The 14571-nt window shown below is 36.3% G+C and overlaps 1 protein-coding gene across 5 annotated transcripts in view; it reads right to left on the bottom strand.

The window, feature by feature from the left end:
- The window catches only part of Vps13a (vacuolar protein sorting 13 homolog A), a 259327-nt gene that overhangs the window by 188987 nt on the left and 55769 nt on the right, over positions 1 to 14571 (bottom strand). For all 5 annotated transcript variants that reach the window (XM_077797003.1, XM_077797002.1, XM_077797006.1 and 2 more), the window contains exons 18-19: positions 3033 to 3219; positions 2826 to 2940 (exon numbers count right to left, since the gene is read on the bottom strand). In XM_077797003.1, coding sequence (XP_077653129.1) covers positions 2826 to 2940; positions 3033 to 3219 — 302 coding nt within the window. The remainder of the gene's footprint in view (positions 1 to 2825; positions 2941 to 3032; positions 3220 to 14571) is intronic.

Here is a 14571-nt window from a genome sequence, read left to right on the forward strand (position 1 = left end):
TTCCTCAACTCAAATTATCTGTGTATTCCTTCTGCCTCTACACATCTATGCCCTATACTCCCTGGAAGTCCTATGCCTCACTTTGAATGAATAGTTTTTTTTTCCCCCTAAACATTTTTTTATTTGTTCTTTTTTAGTTATACATGACAGTAGAATGAATTTTGACATATCATATATACATGGAATATAACTTCCCATTTTTGTGGTTGTACATGATGTGGAGTTCCACTGGTCATATAATCATATAGGAAACACAGGAAATTTTTGTCCAGTTCATCAGTTGTATTTCCCATTCCCATACCCTCTTCCTTCTCCCCACACCACCCTGGCCAATCTGGTGTCAATGAATCCTTTCTAAATGTTACGACACAATGATCTATTTCCCTATGTTACTTTCAATGGAAAGGAAGGAGGAAAATTTTATTTTAAATGTTAAACCTACTTATGTCTCACCCCTATTTCTCATATTTATAATAAAATCCTCTGCTTAATTCTCCATCATTGTTTTGCATAATTGAGATTGTGCCTCTTTAACATCGTTCCACTCTCCGCCTCACATTCACTACATTAGAACCAGCTTTCTGCACTTCCAAATTCTTTTCTAAGTTACTATCCAAATTTGATCACTGCCTCTTATCCTCTTGTTGAGAGCCACAGCCGAAGGGGCCCCAGCAAACTTTCAGACTGCCAGCTGATGATTGGCTCACAGCGGCCCCAGCAACTTCTAGTTGATTGGCTCCTCTGCAGTGATGCTCATTGGGCTGTTTCCCCGCCCTTTCAGACTACGGAGCTGCTCATTGGGGGACTTTTTTGGCTCCACCCATGCGACCCAGCCAATCGGCCTCAAGAGCAGGAGGAGTGGGGGAGGGGGAGAGGCTTGTGGGAAGCCGGTGGTGGCAGTTGGGCTCTGAAGGTTTTCCTGAGGAGCTGTTTTGTTTGGCTTGTGTGGTTCTAAAAATAAAGTTTGTTTCTTTTGACAAGTGGCTCCTGAATTGTGCCCAGCCAGACTGCGGCATCCTCTAAGAGAATTGAAACTTGTATCAATTTTTCAAAGGGATCTCTGGTACAATTACCAAAACTAAATTAGGACATCCATCATTCTCATGTCCTTCATAACATCTGGTACTATTATCAATTTATTTCCTCAACTCCAAATTCACCCTTTTGCCTGCTCTATGAAACTGGACCTGAGCCCTTTCAATGCTTTTCTTTTACCAACAAGCACTGAAGATAAGATAGAATAAAGGAAAGACTGTAAAAAGAAAGGATATTACTTCCTGATTTTAGTGCAACCCCTCAGCAAGATGCTGCAACAATGCAGCTTTCTCCAACACTAAGCACAGGTAGCACATAAGGGACAATAGTACCCAATAGCCAGCATCTTTCTTTAGAATCATTCTCAGGTGTTTTCAGGGCTGAATGTATGTAAGGGGATGCCTGAACACCTTTCCCTATCACCTAAGGAAGGATTTCTAGAACATTTCAGAAGCAGGTTTTCAGCAAGTTTGTTAGCATGGCACCATAATGGCTTCTCCAATATCCTATGAGTCATAGCTGTGCCTTCCTCCAGTAAGGTCTAAATTTCAACCCTTGGAGAACAGAGGGATAACTTCCTGGGGAAAATTACTTCAATCCTATAAACTCTATAACTACCCTTCTTATATTCTTCAAAGTCAGTCTTTGGAGGAGGGTCACTGGAGAAGGTAATGCCCTCCATGCTTACAAGAGAAGTCACATATGGACCCATACGTGACTGACCCATCCTGGCAGATGGCACCACTGGTAGAGGAAAGCTAAAGGAGCCAAGAGGCTTAACACACATCCCCAAGGAATCTCAGCTGACTCTTAAGAGTAGATAGGAACAAGGTGGTTTTGACCAACTTGGTCTTAAACACCTAGCAAAACAGTATAGTCTAAGCACAGTCCTTCAGGGACATTTAAAAGGAAAAAGATGTGTTGTTGTTGTTGTTTTAAATGTAATTTAAAATGTACACTTGTGTCAACTCTACCAAAAGTAAGTAAAGTTGGAGACTATAAAGGAAAGGTTCCTGTGTGGGAGTGCCTAATAATAATGATCATAAATAGAGTTTCGAGTTTATCTTGAGTTAATTTGAGCCTTATCTCCTAGACCTACAAATCTCCTAACCTCCTACATTAATAAACTCAATGTATTTTTCACTGATTTGATTATGACTTACTGTCTTCACAGTTTTAAGAGTCTGGCTAAAATAGTAATTGCTTTTGTGCTGATTGTTCACTATAATGAACTATCATTTAAAAACCAAATCTATAACTTTAACCCTTCCCATAAAAGGATGGAAATTTTATTTTCTGAGGCCAATATATCAAACTATGGTAAGAAAATGACAGGCATATTGTCAAAAACAGAGGTCCAAAGATCCTAACTATCAACTTTCTGAGTATAAAAAATGATTATTATTATACATGCCTTTCAACAGAAAAGTAATAAATTGCTGGGCCTGGGAGTACATGTCTGTAGTCCCAGCAGCTCTGGAGGCTTAGACAGGAGGATCCACAAGTTCAAAGCCAGCCTAAGCAACAGTGAGTTGCTAAGCAACCCTATCTTTAAATAAAACACAAAATAGGGCTAGGGATGTGGCTCAATGGTTGAGTGCTAGCGAGCTCAATCTCTAATTACCATCACCACCACCCCCACCACCACCCCCAGAAAAAGTAACAAATTAATTTCTACTACACTGTATCCATTCTAGAAATAAATTTAAACTTTACCAAAATCATGTTAACATAAATAAAATTATAAAGTATGAAATAGTATTTAATTTATTAAATTTAATTAATTTTACCTGTTGCTGTCTTTTCACGAAATTCTTCAAGTTTTGTTAAAGTTGCTGAAGTGAGCTGTGCTAGATGTACCTCTTTTGGAGGCCTGAAGAATTCTATTATACTATTCACTGTCCTCTGTTAAAAAAAAAAAAAAAATCATTAATGTGAAGCACAATCTCAAGACAATCTAAATTATATTAAAAATTGGTAACATAAAAAATACTAACTGCATCATATATCATTTCCAATGGTTCAGCTTCTATGATACACCTCTGAGAAACAGTTTCATCTAATGGATTAATCTCAAATATAATCTGGAAGAGTGATGTACCATCCAATGAAGACAGGAGGCGGGGTTTTTTTGAATTATCTGGTAAGCCAGTAATATGAAATGAGTCTATTTTGGTTTCAAATCTGTATGACAAAGGATAGGACAAAAATTAGGAATCAATACAATTCCAAAGAATTTTTCAAATTAAATAAAAATAAGTAACAACAACTTCACTTTCTATTTCCTGCAACTCTAGCCCATTTACATAAAAGAAAATATACAATGATTCCTCTGAATTCATATACCATATTTCACAAAGACTCATTCAATGTTAATTCCTATGTTAAAAAGCTAATGCTATGCTAATATTTGGTGTACTTACTGATAAAATCTAAAATTAACATAGCAATAACGTCTTATAATGCATATCAATGTAAAACTGAAAAGTCATACCTAACACAATTTTATGAGCACTTTCTGTTCTAAGATTTAACATAAATAATTAAAAACCAAGCAGATGGCAGAATTTCTAAAATAGCTAGGTGAGGAACTCAGCAAAATATCTCCCAACGTATTAACCATGAAACAACTGATGAAAATTAGGTTCTCTGGAAATCAACCTAAGGGCACACTGCAAACAAACAAACAAAACATATTTAGGAAAAACTGTGAAAATTGGGTAAGTACAGGAAGAGTCTGTGACATGAAAACAACAATCACCTCCCACTTCCAGCCCCATAGTGCATTACAGAAGGTAATATATAAATGGATGCTGCTAAATAGGGGGCTCTTCTTCAGCTCCAAGTTTAAGGTACAGCTTCACCTGAGGAGGAACAGGCAGCGTATCATCCTTCCCCCAGCTATACATTACAAAAGCTCTATTCCAAACAGGCACTGTCAGGAGGGTTGAGTTTCCCTTTCTTCCCATTTATGCGCAAAGATTTTTTTGACCCAGAAGCCGCACTTTATGAATACTGAGGCCCAAATTGCCCGTCCACCATTTTGCTCCTAAAGTGTAAGTTCCATTTTGAAAAATGTAAACAGAACACCCCAGTGAAGTTGATACAGCAAGGTATCACTCTGGAAGAATTATGGGCCTGCCTACAAACTCCACATATAAAGCTGAGGTTTTTGTCAAAGGTAGAGGCAGGCTGATAGGACTGGTAGCTCCGGCTGCTAGGGCTTACATTATTTATAACAGAGCAAAGACAAACTCATGCTTAAACATGTAGTTTGAAACAATAGCAAACTTCATCAACTAGTAACAACAAGTAAAATGGCAAACCAACCAATAGTTTATTTAACAAAGAGAACCAGGAAAAGAGAGCTATGTAGGATCCTTCTGGGATCAAACTCATATTACAAGTAGAGAAGTCTGGATGATCCAAGATGGCAGAATAGAGGAGGTCCTGTTTCTGGCTGCTCTGTGGCATGAAACAAAGAAAGCAGTCAGGCAGCTTCTCTGCAAGGTCTCACCTAGACAGAATACAACATCTCAGAGAGTGTGAGAGGACCCCCTATACAGCGGATTTTCGCAGAAATCACCAGCGCTGTGACCACCTGTGAAGAAATCAGAGCCTTGGCATTCAAGTAGGTCTCTGGACTCTAGACCCAAAACTCACAGCTCTAGCTCACACATGGTTCCAGCTTAGCATTATCACCTATCAGCACCTCTGCAGAACTCCAGAATGAGTCTGCTCCCACATAGGTCACTCGGATGCTACCTATCCACAGCACAAGGACATTGCCAGGTCCCCTCACCTCACCAGACACCCCTGCACTGGAAGCACACGGACTTCCATCTTGGTAAACCTTTCTCACCATTTTTGGTGGGCGTGGCTATCAGATCAGATCTCCATTTGAGCAGGTACCTGGTTTCCAACTCCCCAACCCCAAGCACCGATAATTTGGCACAGGGACCACCCAACACAAAAACAGCTTTCAGGTGGACAGGAGTGCAGTGTGACCAGGGCGCTGGCCACCTGGTGTGAGCCTGTGGGTGAGAGGTCTCGAAGTTGGGATATGATAAGTAAGAGAGGGGAGGGGACTAAAGTCTGGGGCATAACAGAGAGATCAGGATCTGGGAAATCTCCAGGCAAAAGAGGGAGATGAAACTGGGGGTTTAGTCAGACAAGTGGTCACAGAAAGAGACCCATGAGGTGCAATTTCCCTGCTGGGAGTGATGGGTGGCACTTCCCACTTCCAGACGTTCCACACCAGGTCCAGTCTTCTCACCTTGGTTACCTACACCATCCTGAGGGCAGAGACACAGCTTAAAACAGACAACTCTAACTACTGGATAAGAAGAGAAGGAGGAAAGAAACAGATTAAGAGTATTTCTTCTTCTTCTTCTTTCTCTTCTACCCTTCTATCCTCTGGCCCTCACATCACAAACATATGTGAAACCAAGAACTTTGCATGAAATAGGACTTTGAGGACTGAGTCACCTGAATAATGTAATATAGAGGAGTTAACATAAGCCTTTTTTTTCTTTTTTCTTTTTCTTCTTCTTTCTTTCCCTTTTTTCTCTTTCTTCTTCTTTCATCCTCTAAATTTCACTATTTTTACATCCTGTATTTTTCTAAATACATAAATTTGTGTTTGTTCTATGTACTCTACTGTCTTCCCATGTACTTGTCTACCTTAAATTACTTCCTGTCTACTCTCCTGCTACTAACCCTCTTCATTGGATTTCTCCTTCACATTTCCTAAGATATATTAAATCTTTCCCCCTCAGCATAACATCCTATGCCTGACTCCCAGTTCATTGTCCATCACCAGAAACTGTAAATCTTTTTATGAAACTACTGATTATATTTTAAATAATAATTTAATCCAACATTTCTGGACACTGAGACTAAACTATAAATGTCTTAATAATAACAGTTTGTTCATAGGTGATGCATTGTTGACATTGGGATCTGTTAACATTATCCCTCCCCACAAAAGAAGGATCTTGGAACCCTACCCTATCTATAGGGTAAAAACAATAACACACAAGATCCACAGAGCTGCAAAGGAAGACACATGAGCAACATGAAAAGAAAAGGAAAGAAAGTACCACAAACAAATCAAGACAACACATCATTAGAAGCACTGGCAGCTGCAGCAGAAAAAAAATGACAGAGAAAGATTTCAGGATATACATGGTTAAAATGTTCTGGGATCTCAAAGAAGACATAAGAGAACAAATACAGGCAGTGAAAGATCACTTCGACAATGAGCTACATGAACAAATCCAAGAAGCAAAAAAATCATCAACAGGGAGATAGAGGTTCAAAAAAAAACACAAAAAAGCAGAAAGCCTTGAAATGAAAGAAATCATAAACCATATTAAAAACTCAAATGAAAGCATCAACAACAGAGTAGACCACTTAGAAGATAGGACATCAGACAATGAAGATAAAATATATCATCTTGAAAAGAACATAGACCACACAGCAAAAATGATAAGAAGCCACGAGCAGAACATTCAAGAAATATGGGATACCACAAAAAGAACAAATTTAAGAGAAGTCTGTGTGCACACGCTAGGCTGCATTCACTTAGGAAAATTAGAGCAAGACTACAGTAAGACTTCTATCAAATAACTGTATTTATGTGGGTTTGTCTCTGTGTCTTCTATTTTGTACCATTGGTTTATGTGTCTGTTTTGGTGCCAATACCATGCTGTTTTTGTTACTATGGCTCTGTAGTACAGTTTAAGATCTGGTATTGTGATGCCTCTTGCTTTACTCTTCTTGTTAAGGATTGCTTTCGTTATTCTGGGCCTCTTATTTTTCCAAATGAATTTTAAGATTGTTTTTTTTCTAATTCTATGAAGAATGTCACTAGTATTATAATTCAAATTGCATTAAATATGTATAAAGCTTTTGGTAGCATGGCCATTTTGACAATATTAATTCACATAGCCAGGAGCATGAGAGCTCTATCCATCTTCTAAGGTTTTCTTCAATTATTTTCTTTAGTGTTCTGTAGTTTTCTTTGTAGAGGTCTTTCACCTGTTTTGTCAGATTGACTGTCCCAAGAATTTTTTTTTTTTGAGACTACTGTGAATGGGGTAGTCTAATTTCTGTTTCAGTAGATTCATCACTGATGTATAGGAAGGTAACTGATTTATGGGTATTGATTTTATAACCTGCTACTTTGCTGAATTCATTTATAACCTTTAGAAGTTTCCTATAAAATTTTTTGGGTCTTCTAAATATAAAATCATGTCATTGGCAAATAATGAGAGTTTGGGTTCTTTTCCTATTCATATCCCTTTAATTTCTTTTTCCTGGGTAATTACTGTAGCTAGAGTTTCAAGGATAATGTTGAATAGAAATGGTGAACAGGAAGGCATCCTCATTTTGTTCCAGTTCTTGGAGGGAACACTTTCAATTTTTCTCCATTTAGAATGATGTTAGCCTGGGGTTTAGCATATATAGTTTTTATAGTGTTGAGGTATGTTCCTACTATCCCTAGTTTTTTTAGTATTTTGAACATGAAGGGGTGCTATATTTTGTCAAATGCTTTTTCTGCATCTATTGAGATGATCATATGATTCTTGTTTTTAAGTCTATTGATGTGATGAATTACATTTATTGATTTCCATATGTTGAACCAACCTAGCATCCGGGGGATGAACCCTACTTGATCTCAGTGCACTACCTTTTTAGTATGTTTTTGTATGCGATTTCTGAATATTTTCACCATAAAGAAATGACAAATATTTGAGGAATTAAAAATTTTTGCATATATGTTCATTAAGGATATTGGTCTAAAGTTTTCTTTCTTTGATATGTCTTTGTCTGGTTTTAGTTTCAGGATGATGTTAACCACACAGAATGAATCTGGAAGGGTTCCCTCCTTTTCTATTGCATGGAATAGTTTGAGGAGTATTGGTGTTAATTCTTCTTTGAAGGTCTTTAGAACTCAGCAGAGATTCCATCTGGTTCTGGACTTTTTTTGTTTTGTAGATTCTCATGTTTTTTTTTTTTTTTCTATTTCATTACTTGTAATTCATCTGTTTAAATCATGTATGTCCTCCTGATTCAGTTTGGGTAGGTTATATAACTCTAGAAAATTTTCAAGGTTTTCTAGCAAAGGTACCAAAAACATTCACTGGAGAAAAAATAGCTTATTCAATAAGTGGTGCTAGGAAAATTGGAAATCCACATGTAATAAAATTGAATTGAACCCCTATCTCTCACCCTGTACAAAAACTCAACTCAAAGTGGATCAAAGACTTAGGTACTAGACCAGAGACACTACACCTACCAGAAGAAAAAGTAGATCCAAATATTCACAATGTCGGTTTAGGATATGACTTCCCTAACAAGACTCCTAAATTGCAAAAAGTAAAATCAAGAATCAATAAGTGAGATGGATTCAAACTAAAAATCTTCTTCTCAGAAAAGGAAACAATCAATAATGTAAAGAAAGAGCCTACAGAATGGGAGAAAATCTTTACCACATGTACCTAAGACAGAATATTAATCTCCAGGATATGTAAAGACCTCAAAAAAACTTAACATCAAAAAACAAATAAATGAATAACCCAATCAATAAATGGGCTAAGGATCTGAACAGAAGCTTCACAGAAGAAATACAATCAATCAACAAACATATTAAAAAACATTCAACAGCTCTAGCAATTAGAGAAATGCAAATCAAAACTACATTGAGATTCCATTTCACTTCAGTCAGAATGGTATTCATCAAGAATACAAGCAACAAAAAATTATGGCAAGGATGTAGAGGTAAGGCACACTTATATATTGCTGGTGGACCTGCCAATTGGTGCAACCACTCTGGAAAGCAGTATGGAGATTCCTCAGAAAACCTGGACTGGAAACACCATTTGACCCAGTTATTCCACTTGTAGGTTTATACCCAAAGGACTTCGAATCACCATACTACAGTGATGCAGCCACATCAATGTTTACAGCAACTCATTCACAATAGCTAAACTGTGGATCTAACCTAGGTGCCCTTCAACAGATGAATGAATTTAAAAAATGTTTAATAGTATTCAGCCTTAAAGAAGAATGAAATTATGGCATTTGCCAGTAAATGGATGGAGCTGAAGAATATCATGCTAAGCAAAACATGCCAATCTCCAAAAACCAAAGGCCAAATGTTTTCTCTGATATGCAAATGCTAATTTACAATGGCGGGAGGGGACTAAGGAAGAGTAGACTTACTTAGATTAGGTAGAGGGGGTGAAGGGAGGGGAGGGGATATGGGACTAGGAAGGATAGTAGAATGAATCAGATATTATTACCCTACGTACATATATAACTATACAACCAATGGAATTCTACATCATATATAACCAGAAGAATGAGAAATTATACTCCATTACATCTGATGTATCAAAGTGTATTCTATTGTCACAAATAACTAATTAAAACAAATAAAAAATATTTTTTAAAAAGTCAAACAGAAGTGTGCTGTGCAGACATTTTGTAGATGCAGAAAATACCTTAAGTAAAGGAAATCACCTTCAATAATGCAGGTAGACTACATCTAATTGAAAGGTGCTCAAAAGGAATAGAGGGCTGGGTGTGGTGGTGCATACTTATAATCCTAGTGGTTCTCGAGCTTGAGGCAAGAGGATTGCAAGTTCAAAGCCGCCTCAGCAACTTAGTGAGGCCCTAAGCCACTTAGCAAGACCCTGTCTCAATGAAATATAGAAAAGTGTTGGGGATGTGGCTAATGGTAATGGTAAACCGATCCCTGATATGGGAAAGAAAAAAGAGAGAAGAAGAAGATTGGGAGAGGGGAGGAAGGGAACCAATAAGGAAGAACTATGGAATGAAATTGACCAAATTATGTTATGTACAAGTAAAAATATGTCACAATGTATCCCACTATTATGTATAATTATAATGCACTGATAAAATGAATAAATTTAGAATAACAAAATTGATTGATCAATGTATACTAGGTCATAACTGTGTAGAAGTACAATTCGTGGTGTGCTATTACACAGTAGGGAGAGTGATTATAGACAACAAAAATGTACTGTGTATTTCAAAATGGGACAAAGGATTCTGAATATTTTCACCATAAAGAAATGACAAATATTTGAGGAGATACATTTACCCTGCTTTAAATATTATACAGCATGCACACATATACAAGTGTCAAGTCATATGCCATGAATATACACAATTTTTATGTTTGTATGTATCAGTTAAATATTAAATTAAGAAATAGCAAAACCTAGTTTCCCTAAGTTAAAAAAAAGACAACAAAATAAGATTTGTATCAATACAGGCAAAACTCATATTGGCTCAAGATGCTTAAGGACAAATTTTACCAATCATTCAATAATCAGAGTCTAACTCAGGGAAGACTCCTATGATTAAGAAATAACTAACACATTCACACTCATCCCTGGTCCACTATAGATCTTTCCTATTCCAAAGGAATAGGAAATTCATGAGCTACTTACTATTCCTAACCTAAACACAAAAAGTAAACTCCTTGAACTGTGAAAGTAGCCTCTATGCCACATACAGATTCACAGTTAAATATGAATATTTTACTGGTTTGGGGGTCTTAAGCACAACCTTTGATTAGTAAGTAGCTTGTGCTAGGTTGTACTAGGACAACCTCTGGAAAGACAGGCTAAAAGATACAAATCAGAAAAATAAGTCAGCAGTGACATCAGACTAGTCCACTCAAATTAACATAAACAAATGACTAAAACAAGAAGAAGTCAACATGTGAGTGGGTAGATATCAGAATTCAGCACTATAATCTGAAATGCTGTTTTGACCGCAAAATTGTAAGACATGCATATAATGAGAAAAGTGTTACTGAAACATAATAAAAAAGACTATCTTTGAAGTCTACCTGAACTGGATAAAGACTTAAAAGCACCAATTAACAATACATTTGAAAAACATATGTAATAAATTAAATAAAGATGTAACAATGACCAATCAACTTAAAAATATCAATAAAGAAAAAGAAATTTCTTTTTAAATGGAAAATCTGGAGTTGAAGAATATAATAAATGAAATGTATAAATTTCATAGAGATTCAACAATACATTTGAGCTGGGAAAAAAGAATTACCTAAACTGAAGACAAATTAACAGAGATAGTACAATCTAAGGAAATAGAACGAAAAAAAATATGAACAATAATGCATAGAGCTTCAGAGAAATGTAGAACTCATCAAGCACATCACCTACAGCACAATGGGAAGAAGACACACAGAAACGGGCCAAAAGCACAGCTAATGCACAATGGGAAAAGACAGAAATGAGGCAAAAGAAATTTGGAGAAATAAGAATGCAAATTTCTCAAACTTGATGAAGAATACTAATCTCCATATCTAAAATCTTCAATAAACTCTAAATAGTATAAATACAAGGAGATTCACACCCAGACACATCATAATTAAAATACTAAATGATAGCCGGGCACAGTGGCACACGCCTATAACCTCAGAGGCTCGGGAGGCTGAGGCAGAGGGATTGTGAGTTCAAAACCAGCCTCAGCAACTTAGTGAAGTACTAAGCAACTAAATGAGATCCTGTCTCTAAATAAAAAAAAAAAAAATAGGGCTGGGGATCTGGCTCACTGGTTAAGTGCCCCTGAGTTCAATCCCTGGTAAACCCCCCCCAAAAAAAAAATACTAAATGATAAAGAAAAATCCCTTGAACACCAAAAACAACAATGATTCATAATACACTGAAACCACAATAAGAAAGAAAAGCAGAAACAATGGAGGCAAGAAGGCAGTGGCACAGCGCACTGAAAGTGCTGAAACACTTGTCAAACTGGGCGTATAACTCAGTAGCTCAGTAGTAGAGTGTTTGATAGTATATGAGAAGCCATGGGTTCAATCCCCAGCTGAGGAAGGAAGGAAAACACTTGTTAACCAAGAGTCCTAAAACCAGCAAAATTGTTTTTCAAAAATAAGAGTAAGGTTTGAAATATTCCAAGATAAACAAAACCTCAACAGAATTAATTACTAGCAAAATTAGCTTAAAAGAAATACAGACAGAAGTTGTTTAGGATGAAAGAAATTAATATCAGTCATCAATGTAAACTTACAAGGAAAAATGAAGCTTACGTAAAGGTAGTTACATAGGTAATGATAAAAGACAGCATAATTATATGTTGCTTTTCAGTTTCTTTTATATTACTTAAAAATAATTGCATAAAACATTATCTATAAAATTATATTTTGGGACCCATAGCAGAGAGAAATTAAGTTAAATAACAATAATACAAAGCAAAAGGACAGGAATAAAGCTATATTGAATAAAGAAAATTAATAGCAGATGGTAACTGGAATATATGGGAAGAAATGAAGAGAACTACACCAGTGGATAAGGTAAATATTAAACAATAACAAAAAACATCAATGCATTGACTTATTACTATTCATTCTTCACAAAGCTTTATAAAATGATATGATTATATAAGGCAAAAATTATATAATGTATATTTATATAAATATAAAATACAGTATCATATTTAGAAATAATAGTGCAAAAATAGGGGAAAGGGAATGGTTTTACATAGGAATAAAGTTTCTATGTCTGACCAGAGTAAAGTTAGCATAAATCTGAAGTAAATTGTAAAAAGTCAAGATATATATTAAGAGCCCAACACCACCTAAGAAATTAATTCGTAAGAATATTTTTAAATTATTTAAAAAATTAAAATGACAAACTAGAAAAGCCAATGGAAGGTGGCAGGTAAAGGAGGAACACAGGAACAAAATAATCATGAGAAATAAAAAAAACTAAAAGCAAAATTGCATATATAATCCAACCACTTTAATGATAACATTAAAAGACAGCCAGGCCCAGCATGCCTCTAGTTCCAACCACTCAGGAAACAGGGAAGAGGATCCACTTGAGCCCAAGAGTTGGGATGCCAGCCTGGGTAATACAGTGAGACCCCAGAGTCCAAAATAAAAAAGAAGAATATCACATAAAATGGCAAAATAAAGCATTCAAAGAATCCTTCCACTGAAGCAATTATAAGCTAACAAGGATGGACAAAAATCAACTTTTTTTGGAACCCTAGAATCTAATTTAAAAAAAAAAAAAAATTTAACAAACAGGAAAGTGCTTAATGAAAAAGGACACTGGGTTTCAGAAACAAAGCATCATGGCATTTTTGCTTAACTATCTACCATTCCCCTTTCTCCAGTAGTGTGGTTGCCATGGGGACAATGGCTCATATTCCTACTATGGCTGACTGATGCCAAGGGACTACAGGAACCTTGTTCTTCAAATACTGTGGTCAAATGTTGTAATCTATTTGGAGGTTCCCCAAAATACCAGCACAGAGGATGACCTTCATTCCATACTCCCACCATCCAGGCAGAGGCAGTACCAGTTCCAAAATTTAAAGAAATGCCCATATCACAGATGCCAGGACATGGGACAATGATTAGGGAAAGCACCAAACAGACCCAAAAGTGTGGGAAGAAGGAGGTTCAAAAGAAAGTTTCTAGGAGGAATAAAGTCTCAAAATCCCCACTGAAAGTACCATGGAAACCAAAGAGCAACACTTAAGCCCAGGATCAGAGATTTTCTAAAGAAGACCTGACAAAAACCTAGATTAACAGGTCTAGTAAATCTGTGAGCTGCATAAAAGGAGGAGGTTTATGCAAAGACAGAGTTATAGGTAGCCTGGCACAACATTAAAGAAATGTTAGAGCTCAAAGCAGAGCTGGAAGAGTATTTAACTTTGTTTCCTTTTGATCCCAGGCTTTTAAAGAAATTTCTATCAAGTCACTATCTCACCATCTGAGATAATGAAACAGACTTAAGGACACAGAATAGAGTCCTTTCAAAAAGGAGTTGGGAAAAGTTATGGCATTAATTTCTCAGGACTGTCATAAAAATTATCACATACTGGAAGATTTAAGAATCTGTTCTATTATCACATACTGGAATACTTAAGAATCTGTTCTTTCACAGATCTGAAGATTAAAAATCTAAAATTGAGGGCTGGGGATGTGGCTCAAGCGGTAGTGCGCTCGCCTGGCATGCATGCGGCCTGGGTTCGATCCTCAGCACCACATACAAACAAAATTGTTGTGTCTGCCGAAAACTAAAAAAAAAAAAGTAAATATTAAAAAAAAATTCTCTCTCTCTCTCTTTAAAAAAAGAAATCTAAAATTGAGGTGTCAGTAGAATTAGTTCCTTTTGAAAGCTTAGAGGAAGTAATTGTTCCTTGTTTCTATCCAAAATTCTGAGCTGCTGGTAAGTCTTGGCTTGAACATTCTGCAACTCTGCCATTGTTGCAATGTAGTATTTCAAATCTATGATCATATTCTCTCTTTCATCTTCCTTGTTTTCTGAACCTGGGTCCAAATTCTCCTCATAAGGCCATAAATCAGGATTAGGGCCAACATACCAACCTATCATGAATTCAACTTAACTTGATTACATCTGCAAAGACCATATTTTCAAATAAGGTTATATTCACAGTTACTTAGAATTAGGATTTGACATTAGTTTTTGGAGA

Source organism: Urocitellus parryii, chromosome 4, assembly GCF_045843805.1.
Source record: "Urocitellus parryii isolate mUroPar1 chromosome 4, mUroPar1.hap1, whole genome shotgun sequence".
Lineage (NCBI taxonomy): Eukaryota > Metazoa > Chordata > Mammalia > Rodentia > Sciuridae > Urocitellus > Urocitellus parryii.